This window comes from Vulpes lagopus, chromosome 5 (assembly GCF_018345385.1).
Source record: "Vulpes lagopus strain Blue_001 chromosome 5, ASM1834538v1, whole genome shotgun sequence".
Taxonomy (NCBI): Eukaryota; Metazoa; Chordata; class Mammalia; order Carnivora; family Canidae; genus Vulpes; species Vulpes lagopus.
In genome coordinates this window covers 73,128,620-73,145,810 of record NC_054828.1, presented here as the reverse complement: position 1 = coordinate 73,145,810, position 17,191 = coordinate 73,128,620, and the positions used below count along the sequence as shown (strand labels likewise).

Sequence of the window (17,191 nt, the reverse complement as noted above, 5' to 3'; positions counted from 1 at the left end):
CTCCACCTTCCCACCTCATGTGCTTGGCTTATTATAATGTGCACTTAAAATCTTAAAAAACCACATTGTGATGTAATTATTCAAACAGTATGTATTTACTAAAGACAGGGTAATTCTTTTTTTTATAATAAATTTATTTTTTATTGGTGTTCAACTTGCCAACATACAGAATAACACCCAGTGCTCATCCCCTCAAATGCCCCCCTCAGTGCCCATCACCCATTCACCCCCACCCCCCGCCCTCCTCCCCTTCCACCACCCCTAGTTCGTTTCAAGACAGGGTAATTCTTAAAAACATTTAAAAAAGCAATGAATTATTTTTTATTTTTATTTTTTTAAATTATTTTTTAAAGTAAAATTTTGTTGTTGTTGTTGTTTTTGTACATGGATTCATATCCTAGTCTCCTTCCCACTTGGTGCTCGCACAGTCTTCCTTTTTTCTTTTTTTCCTGGGAAGCATCCAGTTTTATCAGTTTCTTATATATTTATGCAATTATGGGCATGTATTCTCCACTATCATTTCCCCCTAAATGGGGATTTAATGGGCATACTTCCAAACAGATGTACACTATTCTGTATGTTATTTTTTGCTCAAACATCATGTCTTGTGATCGTTACAAGTCAGCATATTGAGAGCAGTTGTTTTTCATGACCATCCAGTGAGCAGCACACTCTTAATTGGCAGGCCTCTCTCAAGTGCCTCCCATGTTTGTCATTTGTGTCAGATTAATTGTGCTGAAATGTCACTCCCTTGCTCAAACCTACCTGCTTCCCCCCCTTCCTGCATCTGACCGTGTGCCCATCCCAGCCAGGCCAGGCTTCTGCTCATGCTTGCCTTTTCCAAGTTTTCTGTTCTTCTATGTTCTTGCCACCCTGCCCTGCTCAAAGTGGATCTTGCTTTCTATTCTTTTCTATCAAATCCTCTCCCCACGAACACCCCCCCCCCCCCCGCCCCCCGGTCTCAGCACTTAACAGAGGTATTTACCACTCAGCACTCAGACTGGTCTTTGCCTCACAGGCTGTCATCTTCGCATGGTTGATATGCATAGCTCTTGTTCCACTGGACTGTAAATTCCCCCAGGCCAGTGACCACATTTTTGTTATTCACTACTTCCCGTGGTGCTTTAAGTTACATTAAGGAAATTTCATTACAGGAAGTCACCTGTAAAGTTGGAACAGTAATAGGACCTGAGGTGAAAATGTTGGGGTCTGGGAGCAAAAGGTCAAGAAAGAATTCTTAAGGCTTTCAGTGCAAAAAAGGACAGGACCCCTGGGCAGAGAGAGCTGCCCTGGGTAGTGAGGAGTGGGAAGGGGTTAGGGATAGCTAAGTCTCTAAGGAATTTGGAGGGAAGGTTTCCAGGACCTTGAGGGGCTGTTGTTCGGAAGAGGTCATTTACTATTGTCTAGTAAATGCTTAGTCATGAGACCCTTCAGATGTATATGGTGGGCCAGATGTTTGAAGGATGATTGCTAACATATTTTCCTGGGAAGGGGGTAGGTAGAAATAAAGGAAGTTTCCAAAGTGATCTTTCTATGTTAAAGGAGACTTCCAGGATCCTGGAGGTCTGGCTAATGTCAAGCTAAGGTTACCTTTTACCTCTAGCAAAGTATTAACATTGAAGCAGTTGAGCTCCTAGAGGAATGTTACTCTCTGCTTGTCTCAAGTACTCTTCAGTGGGCTATAAGTTATAAGGAAGTTTAATTCTTTTCTTTTTCTTTTGTTCTCCACACCAGTATCTATTGCATAGGTCGTAAAATTTGTAAGAACGCCAAGAAACCTTTTGTGTCTGCTGACTCACCCAGAATGGGGGTGGGACAGAGCAGAATCCTCTCTACAGAGACCAAAGCTGAATCCTCCACCTCCTCCTTCTAGAAAGACAGGCTTGAGGCTAAGTGCAGCTACTGCTCATCAGAGCCTTAATGGATGTACCTAGAAGAGGTTGATGCAAACAGGCTGAACCTTTGCAGGAAGAAGCCGCAGTGCAGGGGCTGCTCATAGATTAGCTGCTTAAGTAACAGGACAGGAGTTTTGCATTACTCAGCACAAGTTCTGTGATCCAGAGAGCTAATTGAAATGATTTTTCCTCCTTTGGTCAATTTTTAAAAAAAAGATTTTATTTATTTATGAGAGAGAGAGGAGAGAGAGAGAGAGAGAGAGAGAGAGAGAGAGAGAGAGAGAAAGGCAGAGCCCTAGGCAGAGGGAGCCCAATGCAGGACTCATCCCTGGACCTGGGATCCTGCCCTGAGCTGAAGGCAGATGCTCAACCGCTGAGCCCCCCAGGTGCCCCTAATATATTTGATATGTAATTTACCCAAACAGCACCTTGGGACAGCTGCAGAATAGGAAGAAAGAAACACAGCACTTGAGTTCACATCTTTACATTGACGCTCTGGGGCTTTGGGGAAATTACTGGAGTCTTGGTTTTGCCATCTGTAATGGATGTATAAAACCTTAAGGTTATTGTGAGAGCTAAATAAGATAATGTTTAAGTATCTCCTACAGGTCTTGCAGACCCTCAATAAATACACGTGTTCTTTTAAAAAATATTATAATTTTGTTTTTCAGATTCCAAAAGTAGAAACATTATAGAAAATTTAGATGGGGCACCTCTGTGGCTCAGCAGTTGAGCGTCTGCCTTTGGCCCAGGGCGTGATCCTGGACTCTCGGGATCAAGTCCCACATCGGGCTCCCAGTAGGGAGCCTGTTTCTCCCTTGGCCTGTGTCTCTGCCTCTCTCTGTGTGTCTCTCATGAATAAACAAAGTCTTAAAAAAAAAAAAAGAAGAAAATTTAGATGACATAGCAGTGTATAGAAAGGAAATTAAAATAATCTCATAAACTTCTTCCTGTAGACAAGTTTCACCAGCCAGTAACTCCTATCTTAGAAACTAAAACACAGCTGGATGTATTTCCTTTAGTCTTTTGTGTGTGTGCAGACATACATATTTTTTTTTCAGATTTTTAAAATTTAAATTCAATTTGCCAACATATAGTGTAACACCCAGAGCTCATCTCATCAAGTGCCCTTCTTAGACAGACATGCATATTTTAAAAAGAAAGGAATCCCATTATATAACAATTTTGCAACCTGCTTTACTTTACATAGACATGTCCCCATTTTAAAATATTTTTTTTCAAAGTCGTGGTTCTCTTTCTGTTTTTTTTTTTTTTTTTTTTAAGATTTTATTTATTTATTCATGAGAGACACAGAGTCAGGCAGAGACATAGGCAGAGGGAGAAGCAGGCTCCCTGCAGGGAGCCCGATGTGGGACTCGATCCCAGGACCCCAGGATCATGACCTGAGCCAAAGGCAGACGCTCAACCATTGAGCCACTCAGGGACCCCAAAGTTGTGGTTTTCATGGTTATACAGCATCCCAGGTACATTTATACTTATTTAACCCTATTGTTGGATCTTGAAGTTGTATTCAGGTTTTAGCTACTCTTAAGATTGCTGCATCAAATATCTTTATATCTGAATCTTTGTAATGATCTTTTGTTACTTTGTTAGGATAAATTCTCCTGGGATAGGATGTTGGATCAAGAAAAACACATGGAAGGCTGCTGGTGCACACTGCCGATTTGCTTCCCCCAAAGGCTGTGGAAGTTACATTCCTGTCAACAGTGACCCAGGGTGCCCACATGCCTCACTCTTGCCAATGCTGTGTTGTGTTAATATTTTTGATCTGCTTTGTCTATTATCTTTCAACCAGATTGTGTTCTCCTTGAGCAGGCGCTGGGGGCATCTGCCTCTCTACATCCACCCCAGAACTTTGCTTGGTATCACTCCCATAGATAGCCTTTGTAAATAATTGCCAAATGAATGGATTCCTATCCACAATGATCCCTCTGGGGTTAAGAGCTGGAGAAGATACTTGAACAATCACTTCCAAGTTGGTCAAATTGAGAGAGAGGTTTATATACTCGCACTTGGTCTCCCGTGGAGACAACTTGCATAGAAACATTAAATCACAGGTAATTGGCTCATGTTCAGAGGACTTGGATAAGGGCATGGAGTCCAAGAGAGAAAACGAGGTGTGTTTCAGGTCAGTTCTGCAGCACTTTCTGTGCTGCTATTGGTCCTTCCTACATAACTGGGTGTGGAGAGGGGCAGGATCTGCTTTTGTAACCCACCCATGGAGCAAAGCAGAGTGGAACTTTCCAGAGCTTCCTCTTTCTGGATGTTGGCATAATCACAGCTTCGCCCTCTGGGAGCCATTGGGCTGCAGCTCTTGAAGCCTAGACGGCTGCTTTGGGAGGTCAGATTGTGAGGTCTATTGTTTATATTGGCATGAGGAGCCATGCAGGGTTTTGAACCATAAATACTGCTTTTATTTTCCTTGTACTAGCTCACAACTTTGTTTTGAGCAATGGGGCTAACATACGGTGTGTTTTTCTCCCCTTCTCCACCAGCTCCAACATGCTCACACATACCCAGATGATTCCTTGGCATCGGGTACTATTCTGAATGTCAGAATCTGGGGTCATCTTCTGGGAATAACACCTTGCATTAGAACTTTTTGTGATCTACATACCCACTCTGAACATGAAATGAAACTTCTGCCCTAACCCCAGAATCTCTCCTGGGCTAGTTCTCTGTTCTCAGGTAAAGAGGTTTAGAGTGTGAAAGCTTGCTGTGGACCTGGAGACATCTGAGCCCACTGTAACATCCATGTGTTACAATTTCATTTGCTCATTTGTTAATTGACACCAATTTTATAGTACTTGGTAAACACATTTACCCCAGGAGGCAGGTGGTGTGAACTAATGGGGTACACCTGGGTTGATATACATCCTGTACACAGAGTTTGCTTGACTGTGATGGGTCAGTTTCTTCTCCATTCCCTATAACTGTCAGAGGTACCTTCAGAAGACTTCCCTTAGAATTAAGAATCAGGGGCACCTGGGTGGCTCAGCGGTTGAGCAACCGTCTTTGGCTCAGGGCATGATCCCGGGGTCCTGGGATTGAGTCCTGCATTGGGCTCCCCTCAGGGAGCCTGCTTCTCCCTCTGCCTGTGTGTCTGCCTCTCTGTGTGTCTCTCGTGAATAAGTAAGATCTTAAAAAAAAAAAATTAAGAATCACTGTGGCAGACACAGTAGATCGGTCAACTCCTAATGTGCAGAGGTTGGAGAATGTGAAACTCTTATATCCCAGGCTCCCTTGAAGTTGAGGCTCTGATGTAACAAGTTCTGCTCATTAGATCTACTTCCTTGAGCCTTGGATGGGGAGCCAAGGTCTGTGTGCAAAGGGGCAGGGAAATGGGCATCTGGGTCATGTGGTTCTGTTGCTGCTAGTGGCAGCAAGGGCTTCCCAGTTCAGCAGACCGCTTCTGGAGCCAGCAGGCCCCTCAGCAGCCCGGTTCTGTGATGTGGCATCTTGGGGGTCAGTTTCTTCAGCTAGCCAACCCCCTTCCAGTTTATAACTTATAATAAATCCCTTTTTGTAAACCTGATATAACCCTGTAGCTGCAAAGCTGTGGGTTGTCTCACCTCGTTCATTTCTTGGCTGAGACAAAATAAAATGGTTGGAATTTTATCTTCCACCTTGATTTTATTATAGGCTTCTTTTCCTCAAAGCTAGATTTTGACTACCCTGTTCCCTGTTCCCTTTTGCATGCTTTTCCTTGTGATGATGGATGACTTTGTACTAAACTTTTTCCCCAGAATTATCTTGATGTGTCCAATCATAAGAACAAATGTTTCCATCTTCACTGACCTATTTAATTGGAACAATTTCATGATCCAATTCATACATCATCTTTCCATAAAGATAGAACATTGTGTTATTAATAACTATATAGCACATAATGCACATAAGCCAAAACTTGTAATAGGCACAGACAGGGCTGGGAGAAACATTCTGCTGCTTTTTAAGATGTTAGTACCGGCACTTCATTTTCGACAGAAAAGGACTACCCCATTCTGTAAGTAGTACTAGCCTATTTCCTGTCACCTCAATACAGCCATGACATCTTGTGACAACTCAACGTATGTTAATGTACTGTTGTTACTGAAGCATCACACCAGACTCTGCTTTTTGATGGTCATTCTATGACTTATTTTTACCTGAGAGTTTGCTGAAACTGCATGAAAATTTGACTCTGACATCTCAGGTGTCCAAAGAGCTTGCTGGAAAGGCTCTGACTTAACTAGACAAGACAGTGCTCAGTAATTATTAAATTAGGATATAGTCTTGTAGTGCCATTTCTCAATCCTTGGACTTGGGCCCCTCAGCTAGACACAGCTACAGGGCAGATCAATCAGAGAAGTCAGACTCCGAACCTGTATGGAGAGCTGTCCCACTTTGCCAGTTCTAAGGCACGCAGGCTCTTCAGGAATGAAGCAGGGACCAAGCATTTCTGAAGAAGGAACGAACATTCCATCTCAAGTGAGGAACTAAAAAAGGAATTTGTTTATTGAGGGTAAGAGGATGCAATAAGCAATATAAAAAATCAAAAGCTTATCTGGCTTTCTTTTACTGACTTTTCTTTCTCTGCTTCTCAAATGGGGGTTGGATTTCATTTGTACATTTTCTGAGGGTCCTGATCTGCTCATGGAATCCTTTATACAGGGGGAAGCTGTGGGACAGATTCCTTGAGACCCTTTGGGACACCTCACTCCGGGCGGAGTGTTGCTCAATGGTGCCTATTTCTTGCCCTTCTGCTTCATGTGTATTACAAAATAGTCATTGCATGCAATGGTGAGCCCAGCAATTAGTGAAAAGAAGCTCTGGAAGCCCACTTTGCCATCTCGGCACTGGTCGAGGTCCTTCATTATTTTGTCCACGGCCAGAGGGTCTTTTTGATTCTGAAAAAAAAAGAACAAAGGTAAGAAGTATCAGTCAATGGTTACTGTGACAAGCTTCTCTGATTTACTGACAGCCATTAATATAATCTTCCAATTATCTGAACTCATTTTAGTTGTAAGTGATCTTTGGAGGTTACCTAAATGTACTTTTTTGCCTTGAGAGAGGATTTCAGTAAATTCATATGTTAAGCCAGGAAAAAGTTTCTGTGGTCCTTTCATATAATCATAGGGATCTAAGGAACTGCCTACTTCTAAAAAGAGGAGATTCATGTCAGAGAAGCCAGACCTGGCCGTCTAATTCTCAGTCTACTGTGTCTCCCACTGTGAACGTGGCATGACCCGCTCACCTGCATGGCTTCTAGTTCAGCTGTTTCCACAATTTTAAAAAATCACAGGCCTCTGCCTAAGAACCACCCTAAACTCCCCATTTTGTAGTGTCAGCTAACATTCTCTTAACAAGTGCCTATTTCTTTCTTTCTTTCTTTTTTTTTTTAAAAGTGCCTATTTCTGATAGTGTGGTCAAATCCTCGGAAAAGGAAACTCCTTAAGAAAAGATCTAGTAAGATAATTTAGGGCATAAGTTTCCGATCCCTCCTTTTCCTAGTAAGAACAGTAAGAAGCAGGAAGAGTGGTTGCTCCTACAGGGCCCAGACCATTTACCAGGGAGGGAAATGTGGGCCTCTGGAGGTGCTAACGTGTTCAGGCAAAGTCTCTAATGCCACTGCTTGTGTCTGTGAGGGAGGGAGCTCACACCCAGTGAGTTTGTGTGTCTCAGGTGTGCTGGATGTTTCCATACTGCACCCCAAAGCCCCTGATAACAAAGCAGCAGCATTTCCCACTTGAGTACCATAAGCTCCACCTGAAGCCATAACCTACAGCCCACTGTGTGGCCGCCTCCACTTCAAGGTGGGCTTCCGTTAATTCTGGCTTCACCGCCAACCTCCTGGCTGTGGTCAGAAGTGAAATTTGGATAACACAGGGGGTCAGCTTCAGAAACAGAATGCTGTCAGTGTAGCAAGTGTGGGTGTGGAACTACGGAATTGTGACCCACAGCGAGGATAAATTACACTGCCATGCTTGGTGCTCCGTTCTACACACACTCTTTATGTTTCTCATGCCATGAAGTGTTCAGGGGGAAAGGCCTCATGTTATATTCATCCTGGCTTCTACTTTCATACACCAGCACAATTAACCAGGGTTTAGTACATGGAGAATGCGTTTGTGTGACGGGCAGGCCCATAATGAACACATGCCTCTGCATTTTACGCTCCTAGAAGGATCACAGAAAGTGGAAGAGTGGAGGTAATCATGTCCAGCCCTCTCATTACAGGGGCAGGAACTGAGGCCCTGAAAGCCAAAGCAATCTGCCCAGTGTTAGGGCAAAGCTAGATCTTAAACCTCCTGGTCTGGGGCTGTATCAGAGGATGTACAAAAGCAGAGCAGCCACATATTCTAACTCCTTCTCGGATAGCATTGTGGTAACTGCAGCTGTAAGACCAGAGCGAGGCTGTCTGTTTACTTAACTGGTATTGGTGACATGTGAATCAGAGTGTACTGTAAAACCCCGTGTTTACTAAGTTGGGAGTCAGAGGCTTGACTTATGTGCTAACCAGCAGGCAGATGACAAGAGACAGGACTAGCCTTTTACCATCATCTCCCTTCACCCTGTTAGAGGCTAATGCAGTTTCTATACCATACACAGTAATGATCCTTTCAAATGACCCTGGTAGTAGCAGGGAAAGAGGGGCTCACATTTCACGCTGTTTGTCAAGCAGTGTTTCACCTTCAGTTAAATCCAACAACCATGTCCTGAAGTTGTCCAGTAAAAGGACAACTGTGCCTTGTGGGCTAATGTCCTGAGAGAGGTGTCTGAACTGAGGGCAGGGTCCCCTCCTAGCCCTAACGGGCCCCTCAGTTTGTGGGACTCAGGCTAAGCTCCTGAATTCTCACTGCATTTTCAATGTGGAAAGCAGTTCTTTCTGGAGTCATGCTTGGGTCTCATTCAGCGGATGCTCGACACCTTTCCTTTATAGATTACAGTAGGAAGGATATTTTTAAAAAGCCTTTATCTGAAGGGATTTAAGAAGAGATGCAAGTTGCTCAAAGTGGATGTGACCATGATATGGCATCTCCAATGCCAGGTTCATGACCTGAGGTAGCCACGTCCTGGTTGATGATTCTTTGGCAAGAGGCCTTTCTTCTTTGTCTCTGTCTCAATGGATGCAGGTAACTCGAGCTTGTCTTGTGGTTATTTGTGTGCAGCCTTATTTCACTGCCAAACTGTAAGCTCCTTGAGGGCAGGGACTTCTCTATCATCTGCTTCCTGTACGATATCTTAGAAACAGTAGGCACTCAATAATGTCTAATAGATAAATGAACAAAGACACCTTTCTGCTAGTGGCCTCTAGAAGGAAGGGATGGAAGGCAGAAGGAAAAGCAACCAGGCCATACAAGCTCTGGTTTTCATGTCTGGTTCTCTCTGGGCCTCTCAGCACTTACTTCCAAAAATCCTGGGAATTCTTTTTCCATGAGTACTCTCAGGTCTTCCTTTGTCAAGTATCCTTTATCCCCAGCAAACTTGTGAAACGTGAACATCATGGTTTCCATGGCATGTTCCATTTGAGATGGCATCTTGGTGAGGTCTGTTGAAACCTTTTAAAAGACATAAAGAAAAGAGTTTATGTGAACTTTTAAGCCACACATATTGCCAGTCTTCTGTGTGTAAATGGAAGGAAAATGATTAGGTCACTCATGTAACCCTTTCTGGCTCTAAAGTCCAATGAATTGAAGGTGAGACCCAGTTCACCCCAGGTGTTGGGCCTGCTGCTGATGCAAATGGGTGCCTCAGGTATTGGTGCTGACCCTCCAGGAATTTGTCTAGCTGCCCACTCATTCTGCATAAATCACCTAATGAGGAATAAAAACTCTAATCACTTGATCAGTTCCCTCTTCTTAACTGACAGAGCATCTACTGAAAGAGGAGAGGTTTCATCTTTTCTCTTGGCATGGGTAAATGGGGCTCTTAGATGTCTCTGAATACCAACAACCCACACAGTCAAGCCTGGTTAATATTGAAAACTTCAACCCTCCAAGCTTAACTAGGTAACCTGATTCACTGTAAGTCTAGGTTTAGAAATCTGCTAACAGGGTGCCTGGGTGGCACAGTTGGTTGAATGTCTAATTCTTGGTTTTGGCTCAGGTTGTGATCTCAGGGTCGTGAGACTGAGTATAGCTCAACACAGAGTCTTCTTAACATTCTCTCTCCCTCCACAACACCCCCCATACCAGGCACATACTCGCTCTCTAGAAGGAAAAAAAGAAAAATAGAAACCAGCTTACAAATGAATTTTGTCTGCTGGGTGTGTATTCTTTACTGAAGGTCTGAACCTGTTATTGATTGCAATGCAGACATCTGCATCTTTGGTAGTAAAATGCAGTTTCTCAAAGCTACCCACAGCTCATGATCTAGTTTCTTGAAAAGGAACAAGTAACGGTATATCCTAACTCCTTTGGGGACCTGGTTTTTGGCAGGAAGGACAGAAGAGCCACTCTCAGTCTGAGGCACAGTGGGAGAGCAAGAACTTTCCATAAGAATCTGTTTAAAAGGAGGGAAAGGGGGGATCCCTGGGTGGCTCAGCAGTTTAGCGCCTGCCTTCGGCCCAGGGCATGATCCTGGAGTCCCTGGATGAGTCCCACATCGGGTTCCCTGCATGGAGCCTGTTCCTCCCTCTGCCTGGGTCTCTGCTTCTCTCTCTCTCTGTATCTCTCATGAATGAATAAATAAAATCTTTTTTTTTTTTTTTTTAAAAAAAAGGAGGGAAAGGAAACATGTCAGATCATTATATTCAGGTGTAATGATCTGCGGGCATGTATCATATTGAGACCCAGTGCCTGATACTTAATAGGAGCTCACTAGATCATGGCTTGATTGGAAGGAAGCTTTGGTCAGAGCACAGTTTTGGCTAACATCACTTAAGATCACATTAATGGAGAGAAAACAGGTGAACTTGAATGGAGACTGTAGCATACCATTCCAAGAACAAACAAAAAACAAAAGCCCCCCAAACCCTGCCTCTCAAGAATAGGTTTTGAGCACAGACTGAAGGAGAGGCTGGCACCTTCCCCTCTGCTGTAAGAGTGCCAAAAGAAAGCAGAAACAGGTTTTGGGTCTGGTTCCTGCTACTGACATATCTGTGTTCAACACAGATTTCTAAATGCTAGCTTTTACAGTGTAGAAGGTGGCGCTAGTTGGTGATTGAGCAATTATACTTACGAACTGTGAATTCTACCCCCTTAATCCCCAGAAAAGTGCAGGAACCAGCATGCCAAGAAATGTGCTACTCTAGAGAATGCTACTCGCCAGAATCTGGTATGATTCATGTGGAAGGCAGTTCTCTTGGAGACATCAGCAAATTAATGCTTCAAGGTCCACTGTGAGATGAATTCCAGGGGAGCCACACCCTTTTCCTCCTTTCCTACACAGCCCCTGTGTGTGTGTGTTTTTAAAGACTTATTTATCTTAGGCAGGGGAGGGGGAGAGGGAGAGAGAGAATCCCAAGCAGACTTCCCACTGAGCAGTGTTCAGAGCCAGAAGAGAGGAGAGGGGCTGGATTGCATGGCCTTGAGATCATGACTTAAGCTGAAATCAAGAGTCAGATGCTTAACCAACTGACCGACCCACCCAGGTGCTCCAGCCCATGTGGTTTTAGATGGCAACCCACAGTGCTTAGATGGAGTTGCCCTTGCCTGGATGGTTCTGGAAGTCCAGCAATTTAAGAGAACTGAACCGAACGAGTCACCTATGAGAAAAAGATACGGGATCCCACCGCAGTTCTGAAATAGCTCAGGAAAAGAGTCAGTAACCAGAGGTATAAAAATACCTGTGTCTAAGCTCAGAGAGGTGGAGTACTTCACAACCAATGCCCCAGGATCCCCAAAATTGGTACTGGCTGCCAGACACCCATTTCCCCCAATTCACAGAGCAGAAGGAAAGTGCACCTCAAAGCCAAAGAAGAAAGAGGACACAGCAGGGAAAGGACTCCTGTAACAGGAGAACAGGCTCATTTAGGAACTTCTAAGAAATAGAAGGTATGGGGCGCCTGGATGGCTCAATTGGTTAAGCATCTGCCTTTGGCTCAGGTCATGATCCCAGGATCCTAGGATGGAGTCCTGTGTCGGGCTCCGTGCATCGGGAGTCTGCTTCCCCCTCTGCCTCTGCTGCTCCCCTGCTTGTGCTCTATCAAATAAATAAATAAAATCTCAAAAAAAAAAAAAAAAGAAATATAAGTTGTAAGCAGGAAACCTTGACCACCCTTGAATATCTTCTTCAAGAGAGTGAGGTCAGTCTCACCTGAGTGAACGCTCAGGTCTCAGGTCATTCCAATCCCACCCCTCCTTGTCCACATTCATTTTGAAGCTTTTCTCTCTGAAGCCATATGCCTGCCCCCACTGGGTCCTCATCTCCTCCTCCCCACTCACTGTTTTAACAAATGGGCCATAAGTGCAGCAGCCAGCTGACTCTTTATTTGTCAGGGAGACCTTTTGAAATAACAACACAGAAACATGACTAGCCAGGAATCTAAATTCATGGAGGTGAATGGCTTTGAAAACCAGAGGTAATGTCCACAGTCTCATCAGGAACCAATGCCCAGAGAGCACTGACCAGGGCTATGAGCAAATTATTGTTGTATTTTTTTTTTTTAAGATTTTATTTATTTATTTGACAGAGAGAGAAGGAGAAAGCGCATGAGTGGGTGGTAGGGGCAGAGAGGAAGGGAGAAACAGACTCCCCACTGAGCAGGGAGCCCACTGATGTGGGGCTTTGGGGCTTGAACCCAAGACCCTGGGAACATGACCTGAACAAAAGGCTTAACCAACAGAGCCACCCAAGCACCCCTGTTTTAAAGAAGCCGGTGTACTAGTTTTAAAGTCAGATGAAGGAAAAGGTGGAAAAGCTGTGATTACAACTGTTCTCTTAGCTAGTGGATGAGTCATGGAGCTCTTCCTCAAGTGCGGTAGTTGCCCCACTGAGTCAGTGGCCCTCCCATCTTAGGTGGGGCAGACTGTAGGTCTGACTGTTGGTTGCTCAAGAAGCCAAGTGCAAGGACCTGAATCTGAATCCGTCCCCTCAATCACCCGACATGCTCTGCTCCATTTTCACTGGGGTGTCCTTGGGCCTGGGGCTAAGAGGTGGAGCATCCTCTCTGCACCAGGGACAACCTAGTCCTGCACCTGAAACACTCAATACATTTAATCTTTTCCCTGTCTCTCTCTCAAACTTAAGATCCTCTAGGTTAAGAACTGTGAATTATTCTGTTCTATGAACCACAAAATAAGAATTTGCTAAGTGAGTGAATGAATAAATCAGACAAGCCCTTTGGTAGGACCTGCTGAAGTGCAGGTGTGGCTATCCAGGTCTGGACTGAAAACCTTGTAGTTCAGAGCTCAGCAGAAGGATGTGAAGCTGGAAGAGCTGGGGAAGAGGCCCACAGGGAGTGCCTGTGAGTAGAACAGAGGATACAGAAGAAGGCACATTTCATGGGTGCCGGAAAAAAAAAAAATGTGTCCTGCTAAACAGGTCTGGCCAGCCCCTGAACATGACTTTTCTTTCTCTTCTCACTCTTGCTGTTTTCTTGTGTTTGGATTCTCACTATGAGCTGAACAGGCTGTAACTACCTCATCATTCTCATATTTTTCATTGAGTCATTTTATTCTGATGTCTGTGTATCCTCCCTGTTTCCCAGGGTGAGAGGTTTTGAAGATGGAGACTCAGAACTCTGTAGTGTTCTCTGTGTAGTTTTCTCTATAGAGAAGAATTCTGGACTTCACAAATTTAGTTACAGTGGTGGGAATTAAATTTTCAATCTGGTCTTCCTACACTGAGCACCTGCTGTGCACGGCCTGATGTTAGGCAGGCAAGCACACACACACACACACACACACACACACACACACACGTGTGTGCATGGGTGTCTCTCCCTCTCCATGGTGCTTGTCTTTGGGGAGTTCACTAGCTACTGGCATACTACTTAAAAATATGTCCAGAATTCTAGTTAATTGTTTCTGATTCTTTCCCCACTAGGTTGTGGGTTCCTTGAGCAGCCTGCCCTCCCACAGCCTGCTGAATAAATTGGTAAGAATGAAATTGACAATACTGTACATTTTAATTCTCCTGGTAGTAGTAGGAAGCAGGAGGCCTCCTTAGAAAATTGTCTGCTCCTGAGCAATCCCAAATGTTTGCTCTGGACCCCTGCCCAGATCCAAACTGTAATTTCAAAAAGGACAGTTCTAAAGAGCAAGAGGTCTGCTTTACTTTGCTCTTCTGTGTCTTATCCATACCCTAGTTCTCTTACAGCCCACCCAGAAAATAATGGGCAGAGCGTCAGTAAAAACAAACATCTGTTATTTATTTATTTATTTATTTATTTATTTATTTATTTATTTTTTTTTAACATCTGTTATTTAAAAATGTGTTTGAGGTTTCCTTCCTTTTACTTAGGAGATTTTGAAAAGAAAAAAAAAATTTTTTTTTAATTGAACACAGGAAGTATTCTTGAATTTGATCCCTAAAGAGATTTCAGAAGAAATGGATCTGGATCCAGGCTGTCTCCCCCACCTTTTCCCAAACATAAAACTTGCTCACTAAAAAAGTAGGCAGCAAAGAAAAAGTTCCAGATGCAATGCAATAGGAAGAATCAGAAGCCTTCTCTACTCCAGTGGAGCACATCCACTTTTCCTTGAATAGTTGTCAGATGTCAGCCTGAACTGGCAAACATTAGCCATTGTGAAAACAGCGATTTAATCCATTGGTGGGTTGAGAGGTAGTTATTTAGTGAAGGGGTAGAAAGTGCTGAAAATTGTTTAAAAGTAAGGAAATTCATTCTCATTGCTTTTCTTATGAGATTCCTAAATTGTTGAATCCTCAGGAAAATGAAAAGCTTGAAGAAAGATGCCAAAACTTTGTTCCAGCTTTCCGAGCACTCAGAGTGCTAATTTATACATCATAACCCTGAAAAGATTCCATTGTTTTCCTCAACTTTGAAAGACTGGGCTATGTCCAAGGGCATAGCAAGTGGGTAGTGCTCGAAAAGCAAGCCACATTTTTGGAACTCTCATTGGAAACCATGGAGTTTCAATGAGAAAACTCCATGTGTCAGCTCCACCCAGCCCAAGGCCTGACTTCACTGGGGTGGCTGCTGGAGAGGCTGGTCCAAGGCCAGACATGGGAGGGAAAGGCCCATCTGATATTGTTTGCAGGAAAAGCCAGGGAAGAGCATCACCTAGAAATTGGGTGTACTTTATGTCCAGTACACCCTGAAGAAAACTTGAAGAACCAAGGACTATGATGAAGAAAGTAGCTTGTGGCTGTCAAGGAAGGCATATGCCATTGAGGAGACATGATTACATAGAAACAGGATAGGAATCTGCGGGGGCAGGGCGGATGAAGAAATTTCACGAGTTATATGAATTCATTTCTGCCCCAGCCTCTGGTAGTATCTTTTGCAATTTGCTGAAACATGTTGGAGGCAAAGATCACTGTCAGGGTGTTTCCAAGCGCCTGGCCTCACCTGAAGGGTATAAAAATCCACTGCGGTAGTTTGAAACTCAAGCCGCAGGAAGGGCAGGGGTGGGGACCTGCAGCAAATGCTAAAAACATCTTAGCGGGAAGAGCTACCTCACAAGCAGAGCTGAGGCAGACTGCCAGAAGGCGGGTCACTCAACAGAGGTGTCTCACTGGGGACCTGCCAATCCAGTTGCTGCCCTCACCCACAGCTCGGTCAAGAAACCTCTCCGGATAGCTGGCCAGTCCTGGTGTGACTCACTTCCTCTTGGAAAATGCCCTCTGCGATGGCACAGTTCCCCTCTTCCTTCAGGGAGTGTTCTGTCCCAATCATCTGCAGAGAGTATCTGGAACCCTTGGGAGCCACACCCACATGGTCTCAGAGCTGAGTCACAGGGCTGCACTAGGAGAGTCTGGAGCCCTCTGTGAGGCACCAGACCCTGCGTGGTGCTCCCAGCTCCCCGGGGTCGGGAAGGGAGGAGGGTGGGCTTACTGTACGTCAGGGTCTGGCCCAGGGCTCTGCTCTGTCTAGTTTATAAACTGCTCAGCTTCCCTCACCAGCCCCACCCACCCAACATAGCAGAGTCCTGGTTTCAATTAGGGGGAGGCCAACTGGACAGTTAGCAGTGTCCAGGGCTGCACGAAGCCCCATGCCTTCAGCTAAGCTCAAGCTGTGACTCGGGACCAACGGTGCGCCTCCGTGTCATTGCCCTGGGCCAGGTTAACCTGGGTTGAGAGATCTTTCGTCAAGGCTGCTCTTCCCCACTTTACAGTTCCCACTAGTTTAATTAAGATGGCAAGCAGGGAATCCTTTTGGCAGAGAAATCCCTTCGTACATCCCCCCGTGCACCACCGCCCGCTAGCCGAGCTTCAGAGAGCGCAAACGGACCTGCAGACGCACAACAGGAAGCCCAGCCTGAAGCGCGTAGGCGAGGGCCAGAGCAGTGAGCGCCCCCGGGCGCCCCCGCCAGCCGCCGGCGCGCCCCGCTCGGAGCGCGAGGCCTCGCCCATCTGGACAGGGGTCAGCCTGCAGCCGGGGCGCAGGGAGACGTGCCGGCCAGCACCGCGGGAGGAGCGGGCTTTCGGATAACTGGGGAGCCTCGTGGCTAAGTAGGAAGAAGGGAGGAGGACAGAGGCGGAAAGAAGGGCGCGCGCAGAGGCCGCGGGGCGCCGACCCCCAGCAGCCCGCCGTGACCCGCGCAGGGGCGCCGCCCGCCTCGCCGGGGGCCGGGGCCGGGGCCGGGGCCGGGGGCGGGATGGCCACGCGCGGGGCCCGGCAGCCGAGGGGGGCCTCCCGGGCGCCAGGTCGCGGCGGGGGCGGCGGGCGGGACTCACCTTGGCGCGAGGCGCGGCGGGCACGCTCGGCTGGCGGGGACCCTCGGCCAGTGAGCGGAGCGCGGCGGGCGGGAGCCTTAGTACGCGCGGGGGGGGGGCGGGAGGAGCCTGGGCCGGTGTCCGTGCGCGCTCACCCCACCCCTTCCCCGCCCGCCCTTCCTGTCCCCCCGCCCCGCCCCCGCCCCCGCCCGCGCGCACCTCGCCGAGAGCCCTGCTCGGAACGTCTCCTCCTCCCCGGGGGCCCGCGGATGTTTCCGGACACCCCACCCCGGCCGTGCCCTTCCCCTCGGGTTGGTTTTGGAGAGCAAACGCGCAGGGACCTCCGAGCCGAGTCGTCGTGCGGCGGGGCGGGCGGGCGTGCTGGCTGCACCCCGGTGGGGGCGGCCGTTCGGGGACCCGCTGCCCTGGGAGTTCATTTCCAGCCGGTACTGCGGGAGTCAGGGTCCTCCCGGTGGCTGGTGCCCTGGTCAGCCTGTATCTGCCGGCGGCTG

The 17,191-nt window shown here is 46.4% G+C and overlaps 1 protein-coding gene across 1 annotated transcript; it reads right to left on the bottom strand.

Annotated features, from left to right (window-relative positions):
- Nucleotides 1-6,387: 6,387 nt before the first annotated feature.
- S100A10 (S100 calcium binding protein A10) lies at nucleotides 6,388-16,843 on the bottom strand. Its single transcript, XM_041757194.1, has 3 exons — nucleotides 16,701-16,843; nucleotides 9,305-9,457; nucleotides 6,388-6,805 (listed from the first exon to the last, which is right to left on the bottom strand). Exons 2-3 carry the CDS (start codon nucleotides 9,434-9,436, stop codon nucleotides 6,644-6,646), a joined length of 294 nt encoding a protein of 97 aa, XP_041613128.1. The 5' UTR covers nucleotides 9,437-9,457; nucleotides 16,701-16,843; the 3' UTR covers nucleotides 6,388-6,643.
- Nucleotides 16,844-17,191: the final 348 nt, after the last annotated feature.

Bases quoted from the DNA above. Each gene is read 5' to 3' on its own strand.
- S100A10 (XM_041757194.1), bottom strand. From the start codon at position 9,436: ATGCCATCTCAAATGGAACATGCCATGGAAACCATGATGTTCACGTTT. The intron at 6,806-9,304 runs GTAAGTGCTGAG...TTTTTTTTTCAG, and splicing joins AATTCCCAGGATTTTTGGAA to AATCAAAAAGACCCTCTGGC.